This window comes from Macaca nemestrina, chromosome 14 (assembly GCF_043159975.1).
Source record: "Macaca nemestrina isolate mMacNem1 chromosome 14, mMacNem.hap1, whole genome shotgun sequence".
NCBI lineage: Eukaryota > Metazoa > Chordata > Mammalia > Primates > Cercopithecidae > Macaca > Macaca nemestrina.
In genome coordinates, this window is record NC_092138.1 from 108,765,452 (window position 1) to 108,787,947 (window position 22,496).

At 56.4% G+C, this 22,496-nt stretch overlaps 1 protein-coding gene across 2 annotated transcripts in view; it reads left to right on the top strand.

Annotated features, from left to right (window-relative positions):
- LOC105463934 (LIM homeobox transcription factor 1 beta) overlaps positions 1-21,196 on the top strand; it is an 83,000-nt gene extending 61,804 nt beyond the window's left edge. Inside the window, exons 3-8 of one of the 2 annotated variants that reach the window (XM_011711374.3) lie at positions 15,403-15,635; positions 17,513-17,694; positions 17,895-17,972; positions 18,120-18,186; positions 20,165-20,329; positions 20,621-21,196. In XM_011711374.3, coding sequence (XP_011709676.1) covers positions 15,403-15,635; positions 17,513-17,694; positions 17,895-17,972; positions 18,120-18,186; positions 20,165-20,329; positions 20,621-20,778 — 883 coding nt within the window. In that variant the 3' untranslated portion in view covers positions 20,779-21,196. The remainder of the gene's footprint in view (positions 1-15,402; positions 15,636-17,512; positions 17,695-17,894; positions 17,973-18,119; positions 18,187-20,164; positions 20,330-20,620) is intronic. The other variant, XM_011711375.3, reaches the window with a different exon arrangement.
- Positions 21,197-22,496: the final 1,300 nt, after the last annotated feature.

Here is a 22,496-nt window from a genome sequence, read left to right on the forward strand (position 1 = left end):
TAGAGGAGGATGCAGAGAACACCCTTTTGTATTTGTACATTTCAGTATTAAATTATGGAATGCATTACCTCTTCGAAAACAAATTCAATTATTTTTAAGATAAAAAATGTTAAGTAGATAGTGTGTAAGACCCTGCACACACAGGCAGGCTCCTGCACTCCCCCAGCTTCCTCTCGCTCCAGGCAGCCTCCCTTCCCTGCAGCCCTCTGCACCTTTTATTTCTCATTGATTCTCATTGTTTCGCAGGACCTTTGCACTCAGTGTTTCTCTCTTGCCTGGCCTCTCCGTCACCTCCCATCCTTGCCTGGCTGATTCGCCTTCCTCTTGCCGTCTCAGCCCAAATCTCTGTCTTCCGAAAAGTGGCCTTCTCTGACTCGCTCCCCACCACAGTCCCCAGGATGGGCTGTCTCCCAGCGACTTGTTCGCTGCTGTCCCCAGCACCCAGCACCGCACCTGGCACACAGTAAGCACTGCATCAGTATTTGGGGAAATGGATGAACTGGCAGGAAGAGGAGGATACCCTGGGAACCCCATGCCGTGGGGCTTGGGAAGTGCCCATCTGGCCTTTGAAGGATGAGAAGCATTTTGCCAGACTCACAGTGGGACAGTATTCCAAGCAGAGCGCAGGACAAGGTGCAAAGACCAGGTGGCTGACTTTCTCTAGCAACCTGTCTCCCCCCTCCTCCGCCCGAGTTCTTGCATGCCCAAGCTGGGTGTCTTGAACAAGTTACCTCCCCTCTCTGAGCCTCAGTTTGCTCATCAGCAAAGTGGAGGTGTTGGCAGAGACCACTCAGATCTCTCGGAGTTGCCAGGGGTAGGGTCCGCAGATCCCGTAGGGAGAGCTTGCGCACAGTTGGCGCTGGGTAAATGCTGGGGAACTGCTGCGGGCGAGGGGAAAGGGTTAAAGCTAGGCGCTTTTTAATTGTCAAATGACTACGGGCGATTAGCACTGGCAGCTTCCTCAATAATCGCTCTTCTCTGTACCTGCTGGGAGCTTAATTAAAAAACAAAGAGGCTCAATTTAAAGGCCATTACTATGCTAATGCAGCCGGGCGGGCGGTGATTAAGCGGCTGAGGCAGGCAGTGGGCGGCTGGGGCGGGGCGTGGAGTGATCAGTTACCCACTAAATGGGCGGGCGGCATGCCCTGCCTGTCCCGGAGGCCGGGCCCCGACCTGCCTCACCTGCCCTTTGCCTGTCCCCAGCCAGAGTGCAGGAGACCTAGGGATGTGTTCCTCCAGACTCTCTTCTCCATCCCTGGGAGAGGGTCCCTGTCTCTGGCAGGAAATGAGTGGCACCCACACTTTCATATACCTCCTTTTAATTCCTGCTCCTGCCCCCTCCTCTCCGGGCTCCCCTGGGCTCAGCAGGGAGTCCTGCCCCTCTCTGGCACCCCCGTTTCAGGATATTCTCTCAGGCCTCTGTGGATGACTCAGCCAGGGGACTCATCTTGCCCACCCACTACTGGTATGTCCCCACAAAAAGCCCGGCACAACAGGCCACTGGCTAGAAGCAGGTGTCAGGCTCCCAAACCTCTGGGTCATTTGCTTCCCGGTCTCCAACTACCTTCCCAACCTCCAGGAAGGCAGGAGAGTGTGGTGGTTACCAGCCCTGACCTGGGACCCCAGCTCTGCATTTCACCAGGTGGGCGACCCATGGAAGGAATAGACTCCTACCTCCCGTAGTGGTCTCGGTGAGACCCCTAAGTGTGAAGCTCTGAGCACAGAGCTGGGCTGGTTCCCGTGGGTGTAAGGTCTACTAGGAGCGTCTGCCAGCTTCTTTCACAGCCTGGGTTCAAACATTCGAGCAGAACACAGGGCATGTACTCAAGGACATTGCGGGGAGGAGGAAGCTTAGTCTAGATCTCAGGAAAGAGACTTGGTAGTAAGACCCTCCATGACTGGGCTAACAAAGTTGGTGCTATCTCTGGCTGCATTCAGAGGAGCATAGGTTGGGAAATAAGGGAGGAGATGGTTGGTCTTTCCCTCTGGAGGACAGAGCTACTGGATTTCATGCCTCAAGGGCTTACGTGTAAGGATAAACTCAGGCTCATTCAGAGGGTGATTAGAATGTGGAGAAACTGCTGGGTGCGGTGGCTCACGCCTGTAATCCCAGCACTTTGGGAGGCCAAGGCAGGTAGATCACTTGAGGTTGGGAGTTTGAGACCAGCCTGGCCAACATGGTGAAACCCCATCTCTACTAAAAATACAAAAAGTTAGCTGGGCGTGATGGCCTGTGCCTGTAATCCCAGCTACTTGGTAGGCTGACACAGGAGAATCGCTTGAATCTGGGAGGTGGAGGTTGCAGTGAGCCAAGATCGTGCCATTGCACCCCAGCCTGGGTGACAGAGCGAGATTTCATCGCAAAAAAAAAAAAAAAAAAAAAAAGAAAGCAAGAAAGAAAAAGAAAGGAAGACTGGAGAAGCTACCACAGGAGCCTAACCAAGAAAGGGAGGTGTCACTGTCTTTGAGTCTCTGATGGGCAAGAAGGAGCTCCCTTAGTCTGTGGTGCCCCAGCTGAAGCCGGACATTTGAACCCAACATATGACACCCCCAAATCTGTCTCGACCCCATGGTTTTTACCCTGAGCATGTTTTTATCACCTGCCTGGTAAAATTTGTAGTAATAAACTTTGGTAATTTTGTTAACGTTGAAAACCACCCATCCTGATCCTGGGGAAAATTTAACTTGGTAAAATCATCCATACAAAATGTAAATAACAACAGTGAGATGACCACGGTAAGATGTGTCACCGGCCACAAATTAACCAAAGACTCCATCAGCAGGATCCAATGCGGGCAAGAACCTGATGCTAGAGCAAAGCTTTATGGAAAATTTTTCATGAAAAATAATTTATCTCAATGAAAATAATTTTAGGGAAATAATGGGCAAAGTAGAAAATTATTTGACCGTACTAGAAAGAACATTGATCAAAAAATTGCTTTAATGGCGTTTGTTCCAGAAAACACTTGCTCAAAGAAGGTTTATTAGTGTTGTTATAATCCTAATTAAAATGCTGTGGTCTATGTACAGCAGTCCAAAATCCTTAAAGTCAGAATGGCAGAGTCAAAGTATCAGCTGGGTCAGCCACTTGGACACTCTAGTGGTACCCTGGAGATCTGACACTCCGCTCACATGGAATACTGCTTTCCCATTCTACCAGGAGCCCCCTGAAGACTGTGACCCTGCTGATTCCCCATCATCTAGCACAGAGCTTAGTCATGGTGGACGCTCGCTAGTGCCTACAGAATAGACAAATCGGCCGGGCGCGGTGGCTCAAGCCTGTAATCCCAGCACTTTGGGAGGCCGAGACGGGCGGATCACGAGGTCAGGAGATCGAGACCATCCTGGCTAATACGGTGAAACCCCATCTCTACTAAAAAAAAAAAAATACAAAACCTAGCCGGGCGAAGTGGCGGGCGCCTGTGGTCCCAGCTACTCGGGAGGCTGAGGCAAGAGAATGGCGTAAACCCGGGAGGCGGAGTTTGCAGTGAGCTGAGATCCGGCCACTGCACTCCAGCCTGGGCGACAGAGCCAGACTCAGTCTCAAAAAAAAAAAAAGAATAGACAAATCATATAGCGAAAGTTTCTGCCCTTTCAGGAGGAACTGAGTCACTAGTTGGGGTTTGGCATCGAGCAAGTAGCTAAGTATTTGTTGGACGGATGGAGGCATGGATGTTTGTATGGGTAGCTGGTGGAGAGGGTGGATGGATGGAGGATTGGTAATAGATGGGTGGGGGATGGGTAATAGATAGGTGGGGGATGGATGGGTAAGTGGAAGGACAGATGCATGCACACGTGGATATTTGTATGGGTGGATAGATGGTTGAGGGGGTGGGTGGATGGGGGACAGGTGGATAGATGGGTAGGTGGATGGACGGATGAGTGGATGCATGGGTGGATGGATACATGGATGGATGAGTGGATAAATGGATGATTTTATGAGAACAAGAGAGATACGACCTGTCCTCCTTAGCCCAACATACAAGGTGTCCAGCCTGATCTTTTTTTCTCGCCCACACTCCAACCTGACCCACTGTCTCCCAACCTGATCCACTATCTTCCTAACCCTGAAAATGGCCTCCATTTCCTTCATGCCATTGCTGCTTTTCAACTTCCCCCTCCCAGAATGGGCTCTCTGCTTTTCCACCTCTACACAGAGCCTGACTCTGGCCTCAAACACACACATTCCCATCCCAGCCCCAACACTTCCCCCTCTGGAATCCTCTGAACTCTTTGAAGTCTCCAGAAAGTCCTTCCTGCCACACCACTCCGCCCTCCACAGGCTGAGTTTGCATGTCTTCAGACTGCTGTGGATCTCCCACCCCTTCCTGGGCACCTGGCTCTGGGCCTGGCCTATTCTGGCCATGCAGGGCCCTGGAGAGAAATCTAAAGGCGTCTGCCTCCCATGGCCCAGGGTTTCTCACCTTCCACGTGCATTGTCAGCCCTCTGGACTGTGGGTGCCATCATCACCCTATAACCGTGGTGCCCCCAGCCCAGGCCAGAGGCCCAGCAGCTCCGTGCTGATGAGGCAAGTGTGGAGTTGTTTTGGGAGGTGGCCAGGGCAGATGAGGTTAAAGCAGGAAAGGGCTTCAAGGACAGGGAGGTCCAGGAAACCAAGCACAGAGACTGGGAGGATGAGCAGGAGCTGGGAGACCCAATGTGCCAGGCTCAAACCCCAGCTCAGACACTAAGCAGCTGTGTACCCTCTTCAACACCTTCTTCTCTAGCAAAGAGAGGAATGATGCCTGTCTCGCAGGGGTCTTATAGAGGAGGAGCCCATGGGCAAATAAAGCCCAGAGCCTGCTATGTGGGAAACAGTCAGTACATTATAGTAAGCAATAATAACGATAATAATGAATGTTGGATTTGGTAACCAGGAGCTGGTGACCTCAGTGAGAATGGGGGAAGGTACCTGGGATTAGCTCAAATGGTTTGATGAGCAGGTGGGAAGAGAAGGTTCCTACTGCAGACCAGGAGAGGGCCTGGCTCATAGTAGGTGCTGGGTATATGTTAGATAAGTGGGTGAATCACCAAATCATCAAATGTATTGAATTCACTAGTGAAGGGGCAGAAAGAAGGGGGAAGAGGGTTAACCCAAAGGTCATGAAATAGTACAGGTAAAGCCCTTTGCACAGTGCCTGGCGCATCATAACTCGCAACCTCCCTGATGCCCGGTTGGCCCAGGACTTCCTGTGACTCTTCTAGCCTGGACTAGAGTCCCAAGTTCAGCCAGAAAGGATGCAGGGAAGGATGGTCAGAGGGATGTGGTGCTCCACCTCCTACCTGCACCTGACCTGTCTGTCACCAGGGAAGGTCTGGTCCCCACAGAAGCCTCAATATCCCCATCACCCATCAGAAGTCAGAACCCCAAAGGTGGGAAACCAGTGGTCAGGTGCCAAGCCACATGGACATGGCTGCCCACCCTGTAGCAGTGTGTCTGTGTGATGTGTATCTCTGGATGTGTCTCCATCCTAGCAGCCCCCACACAGCATCTCCAGCCTGCACCTCTCCCCGAACTCCAGCCTCACACACGTAGCTGCCCCTGGACCTATCCACATGGCTGCCTAGAGGGCAGCTCAGACTTAACACATCCAGGGCTGCTCTCCCTGTTCTTCCCCTGTTTCCCCACAGACACCATGTCCTTTAGTGGCAACTCCGTCATTCCAGGTGCTCAGACCGGGAGATCTTGGACTCATCCCCAATGCCATCCTTTCTCTTGCTTCCTCTCGGGCCCCTGTCTGCCTTTGCAAGTCTTCCCCCGCCCTCCTGGCTCTGAGCCGACACCTTCACTGTACTAACTTCCCAAAGCCACTCCCTGCTCCTCCCTCTAACCCGGAGCCCCCCTACAGGTGCCTAAGGAACCTGGTTAAAATGCCAATCAGGGCCGGGTGCAGTGGCTCACACCTGTAATCCCAACACTTTGGGAGGCTGAGCTGGGTGGAACATTTGAGGTTAGGAGTTCCTAACCAGCCTGGCCAACATAGTGAAATTTCTCGGCTAATACAAAAATTAGCCGAGTGTGGTGGTGCATGCCTGTAATCCCAGCTACTTGGTAGGCTGAGGCAGGAGAATCGCTTGAACCCAGGAGGCAGAGGTTGCAGTGAGCCAAGATCATGCCACTGCACTCTGACCTGGACCACAGAGCGAGACTGTCTCAAAAAATAAATAAATAAAAACTTAAAAAAATAAAACACCAATCAGATCACAGCCCCCCCCCACAACCTTCCCAGGGTCCCTATCTCATGTGATCTGTCCCCTTTGCCCCCCAGCTCTACCTGCACTTTGTCCCCTGTCACTCATCTGCTGCAGCCACACCCCAGATATTTGGTCCCCAGGGCCCTACTTATTTATTTTTCATTTATTTATTTATTTTAATTTTTGATAGAGATGGACTTTGGCCATGTTGCCCAGGCTGGTCTCAAACTCCTGGGCTCAAGCAATCTACAAGCCTCGTCCTGCCAAAGTGCTGGGATTACAGGGGTCAGCCACAGAGCCCGGCCTCCCCAGGGCATTTGCACTGACTGCTCCCTCTGCAAGGAACCACCTCCCCCGATATCGTAGATACCATCCCTCAGGTGCCTGCTGGAATGTGTGTCTCATTCATGACTGTCCCTTCTAAACCTGCAGCCCCATCTCTCTTCCCTGTCTCACTCTTCTTTGCCTTGTAGTCACCATTCGTCATACTCTATATGAAATGGATTTATCTACGTGTTAAAATAGATCAGTGTTACTGTCCTCCCGCCTATGAGAATGTCCTCCACCGATAAGAAGGAACTGGGGGTGGGGGCATTGGGAGGGGCTGTCTCTCTGCTAGCTGCTCTAGCCCCGCCTCCAGACAGCGCTGACCCACATATAGCAGGCGCTAAAGAAATATTTGTGGGGCCCGGTGCGGTGGCTCACGCCTGTAATCCCAACGCTTTGAGAGCCCGAGGCGGGTGGGGGGATCACGAGGTCAGGAGATCGAGACCAGCCTGGCCAACATGGTGAAACCCTGTCTCTATTAAAAATACAAATATTAGCCGGGCGCGGTGGCTCGTGCCTGTAGTCCCAGCTACTGGGGAGGGTGAGGTAGGAGAATCGCTTGAACCCAGGAGGCGGAGGTTGCAGTGAGCCGAGATCGCGCCACTGCACTCCAGCCTGGGTGACAGAGCGAGACTCTATCTCAAAAAAGAAAAAAAAAAAAAAAAGAAAAAAGACAAAAAGAAAAAGAAAAGAAAAATATTTGTGGAATCGCCAAATGTGCATGTGGGCCTCCCTGGCCAGGCTGGCCCGGGATGGCTCCCCGGGCTCCCGGCTGTGCCCGTCCCTCCCTGTCCCTGGCCCGTGACCTCCAGCCCCGGCTGGGGGCTCCCGACAGCGCCCCTGGCGCGGATCAAAGGGCCGAGGGGCCGGCGGCCCCGCACAGCTGCGTCTGCGCCCGGGCCGCAGGAAGCGCCGGGGCAGCCCTCGCTGCAGGCCCGGCCCCGACGCGGCGAGGAGGCCTGGGGAGGCCGGGAGGCTGGGAGAGGCCCCGCGAGGCCCGCAGAGCGCGCCCGCCTCGCCTCGCATTCCAGCCGCGTGATTGACGCGCGTACCGGGGCCCCAGCCCGCGGCTCCCGCCGCCGCCCGCCCGGCCCGCGGCCGCCGCATCAAAGCAGATGTTTGCAGCTGGTTTGAGTTGGATCCCCATCAACAGGCCCTTTTTTGTCTCAAAATAAAAAACAGCTACACCCGGAATGATAAGGACGCGGCAGGCACGTGGGGGAGATGTCAGCGAGTCCGGCAGGGAGGAGGCCAGGCGGCTCCCTCTCCAAGTGACAGGCTGACTCTAGCAGCAGCAGCCGCGACCCCCGGAGTGTCTAGGGTCCTGTCCCCTAGCTCCTATGAACTGCAGCTCATCCTTCAGCCGGCATCATCAGAGCCCAGTCCCGCCCACAGTCATAACCTCAGCCACCACACTGAGTGCTTACTGTCCGACATGCTTTACAGCCATGCAGTCCTGGGCACCTCGCCACCAGCCTAGGAAGGAGGTGTGACACAGGGACGTCAACACATTATGATGATTACCCGTAAGGTGGGAATTGGGATCGCCAGCTTTCAAATGGGAAAAACCAGGTCAGAGAGCAGGGGTGGCTTGTCCAAGTCAGCCAGCCAGGAAGTGGCAGAGCCCGGATTCAAACCCGTTCCTTCTGCTCCAGAACCAGGTTCTTAAGTATGTGTCATGTCACCTCTGCTTGCCCAGCATGCCCCAGGACCCCATCCAAGCATGTGTTCTACGGGATGAGATTCCATCTAACTCCATGCCCCAAGTGTCTTCCACGCGTCCAGCCCAGAGTCAGCCTCCACGGGTGTTTGCTGGGTGAATGTGAGAGGGTGTAGCCGGTGGGAACAGAAGGGCTGCAGTTGCAGGACCAAACCTGGTGGTCCCCATGGAGGGAGGAGGGTGTTCCCAGCAGTGGTTGCTGCAGGGGCCATGGGTCTTGGGCATGGAGCGGCCCTAAAGGAAATCAGCCTGGAATCTGCCTAGTCCCCAGTGCCGCGCATACCCATAAAGGGACAGACAGACAGACAGACAGGGAGAGCACAAACCCAACAGTGCAATTACGGGGCTTCAGACAAAAATGGGAGGTGGGGAAGAGAAAGTTCCAGAGACTTAGATTGGGGAGGAGAAGACAGCACACACCTATTGAGATCCTTCCTGTGCCAGACGCTGGGCCAAGCCTTCCCACGTGGGTTAAAATCACCAGATTCTCAATTACCCAGGGAGGGACAGGTCAAACCCCCATTTGACAGAACAAGAATCTGAGGCTTGGAGAAGGGATGTGAATCACCCAGGGCTGTGCAGCTGGCGATGGAGGTGTGAGAGCCACTGAAGATGGAGTGGGGGCTGACAGAGCTCTTGAGTGAGCAGGGGAAGGAAGGCACACAGGACAGAGGGTCTGATTGGCCCCCCTTGAATCAGACATCCAGGCCTGGTCCAATGACTTCCGGTCATAAGAATCAGTACAAACATGGTACCCCCGGGGTCTTTCCCTTGGTACAGGGGATGAGGGTGCTTTGGGGGTTGGGGACTCCCAGCCTTGCAGGAAGCATGCGTGGAACTCCACTGATACAAATTTAACAAACTGGACCCAAGTTGTGTCCTTGTAAAGGGGCTGGGGGCAGGAGGGCGAGCTCACTTACCTTGTTACACGGTGGCAGTTTCAGACCCTTAGGAGCAGAATGCCTGGCGTTTTCTTGTGCTACCTGGCTGCCCATTTCATTTCACACAAGGTTGTTCCTTCATTTGACAAACACTAACCACCTCCTCCATGCCAGTAAATTAGACCCAGTGTCTGATTTCTAGGTTGGTCGGGACATCAGACGCACAAATAACTAGAGAGAGGCTGGGATTCTGGGTATCAGGGAAGGCTTCACAGAGGAGGTGACACTTGAATTGGGTCTTCAAGGATGAAGAGGAGTTTGGCAAGAAGCAAAGGAAGGGGGCAGAGAAGCCAGGCCTTGGAAGCAGATGGAATTTTAAGCACTAAGGAGGCAAGAAGGGACTTGCTATGTTCAGAGAGCGGTTCAGAAGCCTGGCAGCGAGAGCCGGGTGTCACGGGGTGGGTGGGGCCTCGAGTGCCACAGCGAGGTCTTTGGGCTTATCCTGACATTTTGGGGTGCTCTTGGACATTCAGAAATGAAGAGGGTTTGTAATCTAATTTAACTTGATGAGGAGGCAAGACCAAACCTTGGGTGTCTCTCTCCTAACCTTCTGGTTTATCTCTGAAGTGGGAGGTAGCAGTGTCCTGGACAAAGGCTGGGAGTTGCCCCTAGGCTGTGGCAGAGGGGCTGGACGGGGTTGCCTTGAGGGCTGGAAGAGGCCCGCTGAGAGTACAGAGACCTGAGTGGAGCGTGAAGTGTGACTTGTTCTGAGAACCCAAGGAAGAGCCACATAAACTGTAAAGGGCAGTGATGGGGTATGGGAATGGCACCCTCAGAGGAGGGTAGGAGATCTTGACTCAGCAAGGGTGGCAAGCAGGAAGTCCGGGAAGTCCTGGAGAGTTGATAACAGTGATCATGATTGCCGTTTATTGAGCCCATCTCCTGTGTCCAGCCTTGTAAAGCAGTCTCCGTCATCGTCCCCACTGGACAGTTAGGGACAGAGGCGCAAGAGAAGGGACTTGTGCAAGATTCCAGTGCCAGGAAGTGATAGAGCTGGGATTCCAAGCCCAGTGCATGCTGTCTGGACCCTAAGATCTGGGCATGAAGACCTGCTTGGAGAAGCTGGAGTGCTCCCAGAACATTAGGAAAACCAATGTTATTGGAGGTGAAAGAATCAGCCATACTCTGTGTGTCTCTGCAGTTGTCAGTGATTTAAGTCGAGACCATCCTGGTTAACACGGTGAAAACCCGTCTCTACTAAAAAATACAAAAAATTAGCCGGGCGTGGTGGTGGGTGCCTGTAGTCCCAGCTACTCAGGAGGTTGAGGCAGGAGAATGGCGGGAACCCGGGAGGCGGAGCTTGCAGTGAGCCGAGATTGCACCACTGCACTCCAGCCTGGGCGACAGAGTGAGACTCTGCCTCAAAAAAAAAAAAAAAAAAAAAGAGAAATTAATCAGATTTGTAATCCATGTTCAAATGCTCCTGAAAAAATTGGTTTTCAGAGTTTTGTTTATTAGCCTTATAAGTTTAATAAATTGAGCATTAAACAAATAAACCCATAAAAACTCAGAGGATATGGAGCTATCTTCTCACAGCCTGGACTCTTCAAAGGAGGGACATCCCTGAAAATGGAATTTCTTACTCCATAATATCAGATGACACCACGGAGGGGAAAAATGTGTTTGGAGGTGGGGGAGATGTGTATGGCCAGCCCCACCTTCTGGAGGCTGGGCTCGTGCTAAGTAATAAGAACTTGGGGTGAATCGGGCCCCAAGTCTCAGGAACAGACAGACACGGGCATGGTAGCCAGGGCCCAGGATAAGGGCGGCTTATGAGCAAAGGCACACGGAGATTCACAGATCAGGAAGGGAGTATCTGGAGTATCTGGAGTATCTGGTGATGCTGCTGTGTGACCTCGAAGGAGTGACCCGGCGTCTGCACCTTTCTGTGCTCATCTGTAAAATGGGAATGGAAACAGCATCTTCCTTTGAGGGTTCTGTGAGGATTGAATGAGGTGATGCAGGTAGCTGATAACTGAGCATTATTAGTCCTCAATAATGTTCTGAGACTGATAATGGAGCCAGGAGTGCTCTGTCCAGATCAGGCCAAACAAGCTAGAAGGACTGGCCAGAACCCGGGGTGGTGAGAAGGAGGCACAGTGGGGCCCTGTAAACCCAGTCAGTGTCAGGGAGGCTGCCTCCAGGAATTATGGAGACCCTAGCAAAGGTGAGCAACAACGGCGTTTTGGGCACACACCGAACAAAAGAAACATGGAGTACCTTCTTCATGCCAGCGTGGTGCTGAGGGCTTTAAATACATCCAGCCCCTGCCAAAACCCCATGGTCGGGATGATCATTCCCATTTTTTTTTTTAATTTTTTAAATTTTTTTAATTTTTTGAGACGGAGTCTCTCCTGTCACCCAGGCTGGAGTGCAGTGGCACAATCTCGGCTCACTGCAACCTCCACCTCCCGGGTTCAAGTGATTCTTCTGCCTCAACCTCCTGAGTAGCTGGAATTACAGGTGTGTGCCACCACGCCCGGCTGATTTTTGTATTTTTAGTAGAGACGGGGTTTCACCTGTTGGCCAGGCTGGTCTTTTTTTTTTTTTTTTTTTTTTTGAGACGGTGTCTTTCTCGGTCACCCAGGCTGGAGTGCGGTGGCGCGATCTCGGCTCACTGCAAGCTCCGCCTCCCAGGTTCACGCCATTATCCTGCCTCAGCCTCCCGAATAGCTGGGACTACAGGTACCTGCCACTACGCCCGGCTAATTTTTTTGTATTTTTAGTAGAGATGGGGTTTCACCGTGTTAGCCAGGATGGTCTCGATCTCCTGACCTCGTGATCCACCCATCTCGGCCTCCCAAAGTGCTGGGATTACAGGCGTGAGCCACTGCACCCAGCCCAGGCTGGTCTTGAACTCCTAAACTTAAGTGATCTGCCCACCTCAGCCTCCCAAAGTGCTGGGATTACAGGCGTGAGCCACCGTGCCGGCCTGATCATTCCCATTTTATAGATGAAGAATTTGAGGCTCAGAGAGGTCAAATGCCTTGCCTAAAGCCGCACAGTGAGGAAGTTATGGAGATTGTGCCCGCCATAGCCGCTGCTTTACACCGACAACTCGCTACATGCTGAGATGCAGGCAATGTTGTCCAGCCCATTGTACAGATGAGTGAGCTGAGACTCGAGAAGACAAATTACTTGCCCGGTCACCAGCTAGCAAGTGATGGGACACGGCATGGAACTCAAGTCCCTGTGATTCCAGTGCCACCTGTCTGTGGCTGGGCCTGCTTCTCAGTGGCTGGCTCCATAGTCCTCCGTGGTGGGAGGCACGAAGAGAGGGGGAATGGGGACTCACAGAGAAGAGGGGACCCCGCTGGTATCCCCAACCTCTCCCACACACGCCATTAGTCGCTCTCACCCCAGCACAGTAGACAAAGGCAGCCCCATAATTGGGAGTGAGTATTTCATGCATCCCCCCCGATGTTTTATTGGGTGGAGAGATGCTTGGAGACCAAATGGATGGCGCACGCTGTTTATAAAGTGCGTGCAGTTTGTTTTATTTCCCGAGTTTTTGCAATCTAGATAACAGATGATGCCCTGAGTGGCTGGCGCTGCCTCCGTAATGGCGGCACCGAGCCTTTGGAGAAGTATTAATAATAGATTGTGTTGATGAGTTTGGAGAAAGTAGCAATCGACCCCCTGCTGCCAAGGCATTAGCGGCTGTTCTAAACACAGCCAGCATTGTGGCTTTGACTGCAAATGCAGGTCACCCGCCCTGCTGCCTTCTCCCCAGCCTGAGAAGGTCTCCTCTCCAGGAGTCACCCAAGGTGTGCTGACCCTGGCCTGGGACCCTGAGACCCTGGCCCTGCCATGCTAGCAGCGACATGGCCAGTGTCTGTTCACTCAGAGGCCACAGAGGTCAGGCTGCAGATCTTAGTGTGGCCACTAGGTCAGGTGGAGTGTAGGGAGGGGACAGAGGGGCAGTGGGGGTTGGGGGAGGACCACCCTCCATGTCAGAACACCAGGTTCTACAAACCCAGGCTCCTTCCTCAGCCCCTCGGTAGAGCTGGACAGCCAGCCAGATTCCTAGGGCCTCTGCCTAAAGCTATCACTGACAGTTGGGTAGGTTGTGCCCTGAACAAGGGGATTCAGCCAGAGGGCCAAATTAAAGCCAGAATCCAGCCCACATTCCCCTTGCAGAGCCATGCCCTGCAGGCTGGTGGGGTCCAGCATGCCCAGAGCAGAGCCTGGCCTCAGCCTCAGCTCACCCCAGGCCCTTACTCACCTACTCTAAACACTCATGGAGGCCCCCGCTTGAGGATCAGATGGGACCAGGTCCTGTCTCATGGAACCCCAGTAAAGTTGGTAGAGTTGGGCACCAGCAGGGACATGCATTGTCATTCTGCTATGATACCCGTGCACTGAGTTACATGCTCAGCATCCTCGAATCCTGACAACAGCCTTCAGGAAGGGCTTGACATCTCCATTTTACAGGAGTAAACTGAGGCTGGGGGAAGCTCAGGGGAGCATAGAGAAGGCCACCTCCCCCAGACTGGGGCATCAGAGAAGGTTTCCCAGAGGAGGTGGCATTGGAGTTGGGCATTGCGGGATGAGTAGGAGCCTGCTGGGTAGAATAGAGGTGGGTGGCAGGGGTCACTGGGGGTGCCCCCTGCTGAGTGCTCTGGCCAGTGCCCAGGCAGCATGCAGAGCTCAAAGCGGCCCTACCCACTTCACTCCACCAGCTCGCCGTGGGCGGTTCTGATGGCAGCCCCGGGAAGGGAGGCAGGCGAGTGCCTCCCATTTATGGCCATTTCTGTTCCAGAACCGATTAGTAGAGAATTGCAGCTGTAATCTGTGCCCGTGATGGCGGGCCATAAAGAGAGATGGGATGTGCACAGCGCTCCCAAGGTGGCGCCCGCAGACGTGGCCCGGGGACGCCGGGAATGAAAAATGGTTTTAATTCCCTCCCAGCAGCAATAATTTGATTCTTCATAAATTTTTCCATCAAAGTGTTGTTGAGCTGAGTTCCCACAGAGCAGGACACGTGACAGGGTGGAGGAGTGTCGGGAGGAGCGGTCAGCAGACACAGCAGAGGAGGGGCTGTGCTGCTTAGCCCCTCCCGCTAGTGCTGGCCAGGGCCCAGAGACCCCCTCCGGCCCCCGCCGCCCTCGTTTGTCTGCAGAGATGATGGGAGATGGGACCACGTTGTCATACGGGAGCTGGATTAGGCCCAGCCTGGGAGTTGCCTCCAGCATTTACCCATGTGACTCTGAGCAAGTGACTCTGCCTCTTAGCACCTCAATTTCCTCATCTCTAAAATGGGGCTAATGTTCATTCTCTTCTTGTAGGGTTGTTGCAAGGATTAAATGCATCTCTGCACATAAGATGCTTAGAGTAGGGCTGGCACTGTGTACGTGCTCAGTGAATATCTGTTTGTGATGGAGATGCATAAGCTGAGACAGAGGGATGGGAAGGTGTTAGCCAAGCCAAAGGACAGAGAAAGATGTGTTGAAAGGCTGCCATGCTGGTGCTCTGGAGAAACTGCAGGCTGTTCTTTGGGGCTGCAGCCTGGGGAAGCAGAGGGTAGAGAGGGAAGAGGCAGGATCATGAAGGGCCTTGAGTGCCAGCCTCAGGAGCTCAGATGGTCTCCTAAGGGCACTAGGGAGCCATGGAAGAGTCTGGAGCAGGGAAGCAGCTTGATCCGATTTGTATTTTAGAAAGATCCCCCGGCTCCTATGTGTATGACGACCCCCGTGTGGGCTGTGGTTTGAAGGATTGAAGAGGCCAGGAGCCCAGAGAGGGGACCAGGCAATTGCTCAGGCAGGAGAGGAGGGGCCCAGGCTGGGCAGTGGGTTGGGCAGGGAATTGCTTGGATGTGTTGGTGAGGGAGGATCAGAGGAGAGGGAGACCAGGGAGCTGAGGAAGAAAGGATGCTTTCCAGACAGGGGCTGACCTGGCCCCCAGGGAAAGTTTGGGTGGAGCCTGCACACTGCCCTCTAGCGGCCACCATGTCTCTGAGCTGGAAGGGCCCTGAGCTGCCATGCCCGGGACAGGTGACTCTAGGCAGGATGCCAACGCCCACCCCAGGGCCTCTGGGGGCCTGTGGGCAGAATAGGGCTGCAGGGCCCTTCTGCTGTCTGGCCCGGTGCCCAAGGAAGGCCTCTCCCTCCCACCTGGGCCTGAGGGTCAGGGCGGCAAGAGGGAGAGGCCCTCGAGGGGAGTGGCCTCTGGGAGGGACTTGTGAGCGCAGCCAACACACCCGCTTTGTGCATCCGCAGGCTCTTCGCGGCCAAGTGCAGCGGCTGCATGGAGAAGATCGCCCCTACCGAGTTTGTGATGCGAGCGCTGGAGTGCGTGTACCACCTGGGCTGCTTCTGCTGCTGCGTGTGTGAGCGGCAGCTACGCAAGGGCGACGAGTTCGTGCTCAAGGAGGGCCAGCTACTGTGCAAGGGTGACTACGAGAAGGAGAAGGACCTGCTCAGCTCTGTGAGCCCCGACGAGTCCGACTCTGGTGAGGCCTGGCCTGAGCTGGGGGCAGGCCTCGGGGACGGGGCTCACAGGGGTGTCCTGGAGGGGAGTCCCGGCTGGAGAAGCTACCTCCTCCTTCCAGGACTTGAGCTGCATACACACGGTGCATGCATATCCAGATGCACATGCGCACCGACGTGTCCACCTGCGTGCACATGACACGAACGTGCACGCCCCCGGGTTCACTGCCCCGAGACCTACACATCCATACACACAAACACATGTGTGATCACGTGTACACATCACACATAAAATGCACGCCCGAATACCCCTACCCTGAGCCTGGATACATGTACATATATGTGGAGATATGTGTTCACCTATCTGGGAATGCAAAAGCCACACCCAGGTACACACACACAAGTATACACACTTAAGCATACACACACATACACACATGACACAGCACACTTGTGCACTGAACACCGATCCACATGGCTGCACATACATGTTTGTCCACATGCTCACATGTACTGTGGATTGTGCTTGTGTGCACACACACCTCTTGTTCTCTGGCCCACCCCCCTTGCCGTCTCTGCTTTGATGCCCCCCCTCCAACCCGCAGCCCAGCTCCACAGGGATCTTCACCAGCACCCGGTCCACAAGCTGGGGATGCCTGAGAGGCAGGGATCTGATGTGCTCTCCCTTGTGCCCTCCCCTCCTCAGCCCCCTGGAGCCTTCAGTGGGAAGCAAACAGCCCCGAGCCAGCCTCTGTTTCCCAGCCGAGAGGAGGGGACTGGGTCCTCTCTGCTAGAGGAGAAGACCCCATTTCCCAGGGTGAAGGACCCTCCCTACTGTGCTCTAGCCCCCAAAAGGACAAGGCCAGTGTGAAGCCCTCCTGGCAGACAGGGCGAGCCCAACCAGGAGTGAGCCTTAAGGAGGGAAAGGCCAGGAGGTGGCTTCGGCCCTTGTTCCTGGGAGCAGTGGGGAAGGACTGGAACAGGAGGCATGGAGAGGAGGTGTCCCGGTCTGCCAGGCCCCATGGGTAACCTGGAGCCCTCTGGCAACAGGATCTGCCACATGGGAAGGGTTTTCCATGGCCAGGGCCTGCGTGGAGGCAGTGAGCCCAGCACCATCTGTCCCTACCCATCCCTGGGCAGGGCACCGCTGCAGCCAGCCCCATGGCTCCTGAGGAAGAGCAGAGGCTGGCCAGGCCCAGCAGAGGGGGTCTCAGTGGGAGCAGATCACCCTCCTCACGCTCCAAGGAGAACAGGACTGAAGAAAGGAGACCAGCCTGGGTGGGGGCAGTGGGAGGCCCAGTGGTGGCTGGGGAGGCTTGGCCATCCATCTGGGGCTGCTGGCATTTCTGAGACCCAAACCTGGGGCAGGGAAGTGCCGTGTGTGTGTGGTGGGTGTGGCTGTAGCGCTGGTCCAAGTGCATATGCTTCCGCACGCTGTGTGTGTCTGTCCAGATGCGTGCAGGCCTGTACGTTCCTGCCTGTGAGCCTGGGCCCGTATATGTGAATACGCCTGTGAGTTGCATGCGCGAGGCCTTTGTGGGCCCATGTGCATGTGCCAGCGGGTGAGTGTGCATCGTGAGTGTGTGCGTGCATACGCTGTGGTCACTAGCACTCTTGTGTGAATATCTGCGGCGCATGTCTTTGCTTGCACACTTTCGTGTGTATCCACACAGCCATGTGCATAACCATGTGTACTCGCAGGGTAGAGCAGGGCCCAGGCGAGGCAGGGCCTGTGGGCCGGGGGAGGGAAGGAGACCTTATCCTGGGGGCACTGGGGAGCCATGGCAGGTATCAACAGAGGAGACAGGCTCCTGTTGAGCAGCAGGTTGCCTAAGGGGACAAGGCTGAGGCCCAGGCTGCCCCCACCCCTTCCTCACAGGCCGGGTTGTGTCCCCCACAGTGAAGAGCGAGGATGAAGATGGGGACATGAAGCCGGCCAAGGGGCAGGGCAGCCAGAGCAAGGGCAGCGGGGATGACGGGAAGGACCCGCGGAGGCCCAAGCGACCCCGGACCATCCTCACCACGCAGCAGCGAAGAGCCTTCAAGGCCTCCTTCGAGGTCTCGTCCAAGCCTTGCCGAAAGGTGAGGGGCGGCCGGGGGGCAGGGCTGAGGCTGGTGCCCGCACACCCACTGCCTTTCTGGAGACCACCCCCTGCTCCTGCTGGGGGCAGGGACATCCCTCCATCCTCCATCCCCTGCACATCCCATCATCCCCCTAAACCCGCCATCTCCCAGCTGCTGCCCCTGGATGGCCTGACCTGATCCCCCTCTCTCTGGGCCAGGTCCGAGAGACGCTGGCAGCTGAGACGGGCCTCAGTGTGCGTGTGGTCCAGGTCTGGTTTCAGAACCAAAGAGCAAAGGTAAGAGGCCACGCCCTCCACCCGCCCTGGCCCTGGGGAAGGGTGGGAGTAGAGGGGGCAGCCAGAAGACTGTGGTCCAGGGGGCGTAGGGCTGGCTGTGCCTGGAGGCGAGGGGCAGCACCGGCCTGAACCGCGCTATCCCTGCAGATGAAGAAGCTGGCGCGACGGCACCAGCAGCAGCAGGAGCAGCAGAACTCCCAGCGGCTGGGCCAGGGTGAGCCAGGGCCGGGACTGGGGCTGGGCCTGGGCCCGGGTGAGCTGGGGCAGGGGCTGGGGCTGGGTGAGCCTGGGCCAGGGCTAGGGACAAAGGGGCCTGGCATGTTTCTTTTAACAAAACTTCTGAAAAGCCTTCCACCAAGGCCATCAGATCCCAGGAGACTTCTGCGAGATACAGAGAAATAGAGAAGCCATGGGGACTAGGGGACCCAGGGAGGAGAGATGGCAGAGTGGCGGCCTGGAGGGTTGGCAGAATTTCTGCAGTCAAAACAGCAACGGTCTCCTCACACTCACTGCGCGCAGACACGGGTCTCGGCCTTCAGCACACCCCATCTCGCCCTGTCCTCGCAGATCACTGCAAGGAAGGGTATCACCATGTCCCATTTCACAGATGAGGAAACTGAGGGACTGCCTGGGATCCCTCAGCCAGTAAGGCACAAAGTTGGACCTCAGCCCCAAGCCTGGAGCTCAAAGCCTGTACCTTTAACAGGATGGCACTACCCCCCTGTTGGAATTCTGCAGACAAAGCTTGTCAGGGCGTGAGGGGCCTGCTGAGTTGGGAGGGACCAGTTTCAGGGGCATGAGTCAGGCCCCCTCATCACTGGGCTTTACCAAAAACCGTGTTTCCATATCAGACTCTTGAGCCAGGGTTGGTCTCCTGGGCCTTCAAGGCCATGAGGGAGGAGCAGGGAGCTCCCTGGGGCTGCTGAAGTGGGCGGGAGACAGCTGCCTGCGCCCTGGTGAGAGGGAGGCTTCTGGGCAGGTGCCAGGGCACCAATGGGCAGATACCCGGGCACTGGGGTCCAGGCTGGACTGGGCTTCTAAGGACACAGCCTTAGCGCCTGCGTCTTCCTCGCTTCCCCCTCTGCCCGTCCTGGGGCTGCAGTCACTGCCTCTGGTCTCCCAGCCAGGTCCTGGACTGTGTCTCACCCCTCAGTGTTCCCAGCTACTTCCTGGACACAGCCTCCCTGAGAAGGTCCCACAGTCCCCCCAGCTCATCCCAGCCCATGCCGTACCCTCCATCCTGCCTCCCTCCATCCTGCCCACATGCATATGGCATGCCCGGCTCCTCCCCACCCTTCTCTGCAAATGGCACCACCATCCGCCCTGTCGAGCCAGGAACCAGGAGTCACCTCTGACCTTTCTCATCCCATGCTGCTGAACCGCTGAGGTGCCCAGTTGGGGAGTGAAGTCTTCTCATGTCTCTCGCACCCTCCTAGGAGCTGTCTCTTCTACAGCCACCTTGACAGAGATCCCACCCTTCCTCTGACTTCCTCCCCCACTGGCCCCAGCCTGGGTCTCCTCCTCCAGCCTTTCTCACCCTTGTCTACCAAACCCTCTCGCGGCTCCCAGTGGTCTCGGGGACCCCCACCCAGCTCGGCGCCCCCGGGCTCCCCATGACCTGTGGTCCCTCTCGGCCGGTCTCCCCCCACACCGACCTCTCTCCCTGGCTCTTGGCCCCGCGTGCTGCACCCTCACTTACCCGGCAGTCTGTCTCGTCCATGCGTTTGCCGCCCGCCCCTCAGCCTGGCTTGCCTCCCCTGCTCCGGCCTGTCGAGCCCCTGCGAGTTCTTAAAGTCACATCGGCGTGAGGGCCCTTTCCTCCAGGAAGTCTTCCCAGGGCCTCTTTGGCCTGGGTCTGGGACCTTGGTGCTCCCAGATGCAGGGCAGAATCACTATTGCCTGTGTGCGGTCTGCCTCCTCCCTGGATCCCCTGGAGGGGCGAAGTGGTGGGAGGAAGGAAGAGGGGGGAGGGGAGGCCTCTGGCTTTTGGTAAACTGTGTCTGGAGGAGGACCTGGAATGTGCACCTGGGGAAGGGGATGGGGAGTCAGTGTCCGGACAGCTTCAGCCAGAGTGGGGTGCCTGGGCAGTCAGAAGGGGGTCAGACTGGGGAGGCTGCGGTGAAGCCGGGCCATGGGGTGTAGCTGGGAGGGCGTGGGCCAGGCCAGTGGGTGAAGGCTCACTGTGCCCCCAGAGGTCCTGTCCAGCCGCATGGAGGGCATGATGGCCTCCTACACGCCGCTGGCCCCACCGCAGCAGCAGATCGTGGCCATGGAGCAGAGCCCCTACGGTAGCAGCGACCCTTTCCAGCAGGGCCTCACGCCGCCCCAAATGCCAGGTGACCACATGAACCCCTATGGTAAGCCGCCCTACCTCCGCCCGCCCACCCCAGCACAGCCCCTGCCCTCTGCCAGGCCAGGCAGACCTGGGGACATAACAGCCACCTGCTGCCCCAGGGCTCAGGCAGCATGGCCAGCACAGCCCTCCTGTCTCCTGCTGACAGGAAGGGCCCCGGCCGCTCTTGGCCTGCACTAGCCAGCAGGCCATCCTATCTCTCCCTGGCCTCCAGTCACACAGTCTACAGGGCAAACAGGGCCCCCAGGAGCCCCAGCCTGCATCCCGGTCCTGACACCCCTTCTGCCCCCCGCAGGGAACGACTCCATCTTCCACGACATCGACAGCGATACCTCCTTAACCAGCCTCAGCGACTGCTTCCTCGGCTCCTCAGACGTGGGCTCCCTGCAGGCCCGCGTGGGGAACCCCATCGACCGGCTCTACTCCATGCAGAGTTCCTACTTCGCCTCCTGAGGGCCAGCTGGGCGCACGGACGCTTGGGCAGGGGCCTGGGGGGGACCGCCAGCCTGGCCACCCCCGCCCTGCTCTCCGCACAGACTACAGACAGCCATACGGTGCCCTCCCCTCGGCCGGCAGGGCCTGACCACTGCCCGTTGGGTACAGCCAGATCGGTAGATGGGCACAGCCTGGGCAGGGGCTGTGTCCTGCCCCCAGAGACCTTGTCATCCCCAGGGACCCAGAGCTCTCGACGGCCACTCGCCTCCCAGCCCCACCTTGGCCTCCATCACCACCTCCCCATCTCTTTTTTGGGAAGCTTAAATTCTCTCTATTTTTTTAAATGTCCTCTCTGTGTCCATGGCCCTCCATGCAAGCCCCAGGACGATGGCGTCATGAGGCAGTGACCTGAGAAGCGTGTGTACCTGTGCCCCAGCAAGGGCAGGGGTGGCCTCTGCGGGCAGGCCCACTGCCTGGTACCGCACCCCCCCAGCCTGAATCTGGAGCAGCAGTGGGGAGGGGCCTGAGGGGGAGGCACTGTCCGGGGGCGGGCTGGGGGCCTGAGCCTAGGCAGGCACAAAGGGAGAGAGCCACGTGCAGACACATGCAAACTCACAGACAAACCCAGGAAAACACACACACAGCTGTGTGGGGACACCAGAAGGGACAGGGATGCTCAGCGGGTCTGCCTTGCCTTGTCAGAAAGGGATAAGGAGGCCAGATAGGGGCAGGGGACCCCCCCCACTTCGTAAGAGCGATTGGAGAGGGAGGAAGGGGAGAGGAAGAGGTGAGCTTGAAGCACTGGACCCAGTTGTATCCCAGCCTGGGTCCAGATGGGGGGCAGGGAGGGCAGCCCCAGGCCCCGCCAACTCTAGAGGCAGATGGACCCCCCAGAACCAGGTAGCATCAGGCCAGACAGCAGAGCCTCCATGTGGTCAGGGACTTCAAAAGCACTTGCTGGGCACCCCATCTGCAATGTGGTCCTCTCCCCAGCCACCGCTGCCTCCCCTTACATACCTCCAGGGACAAGGAGCTCACTAGGTCAACAAGCCCAAGGCAGCTGTGCCGTCCTGCATCCCAGAGCCAGGCTTCCCTGGCTCTCCCTCTTAATACTGTCCCCCTGCAGGCCTCTAGCTGTCCCTCTAAAGATGTGGAGCAGGTATCACTTCACCTTCTCACTGATGTCAGCCGGCCAGAAGTGAGCAGGCACATCACCTCTCCTGCTGTGGCACCCTGCCTCTGTTAATGTGACCCAAAACACAATGATTTGGCCACATGACCTTAAGAGATTCCCACTGCCCTGCTGTAACTAAATCCCCGGGCCCCACACACAAGGGACAGCTAAGCCACATCTCTTCTCTGTGTATATGCAGGATGGGGGCACTTACTGTTTAGACTGAGGGAGGCACTGTGACCTCCTTCCTCTTCCATTCCCTCTTACTCGATTGATTCCAGCCTGTGGAATTGCTCTGCACCCTGATTCTGTGACCACTGCTCTGCTCTCTCCCAGCACATCTGCCCAGTGAGGAGTTGGCACTGGGTGTCTCGCCTGAGGTGTGTGGACCACGGTGGCCTCTGCCTATTTGACATTGGCCCATTCATCCACCCTCTTTGGGGGACACATTCCAATTGCATTTCCTGCCCCCTTCCTCCAGGGCGATTGCAGAAGATGGTGTCAGGCGCCCTGCTGGAAGCCAGGTGCACTAGGTCCAACCCCAGCCCGCTCAACTCTAACC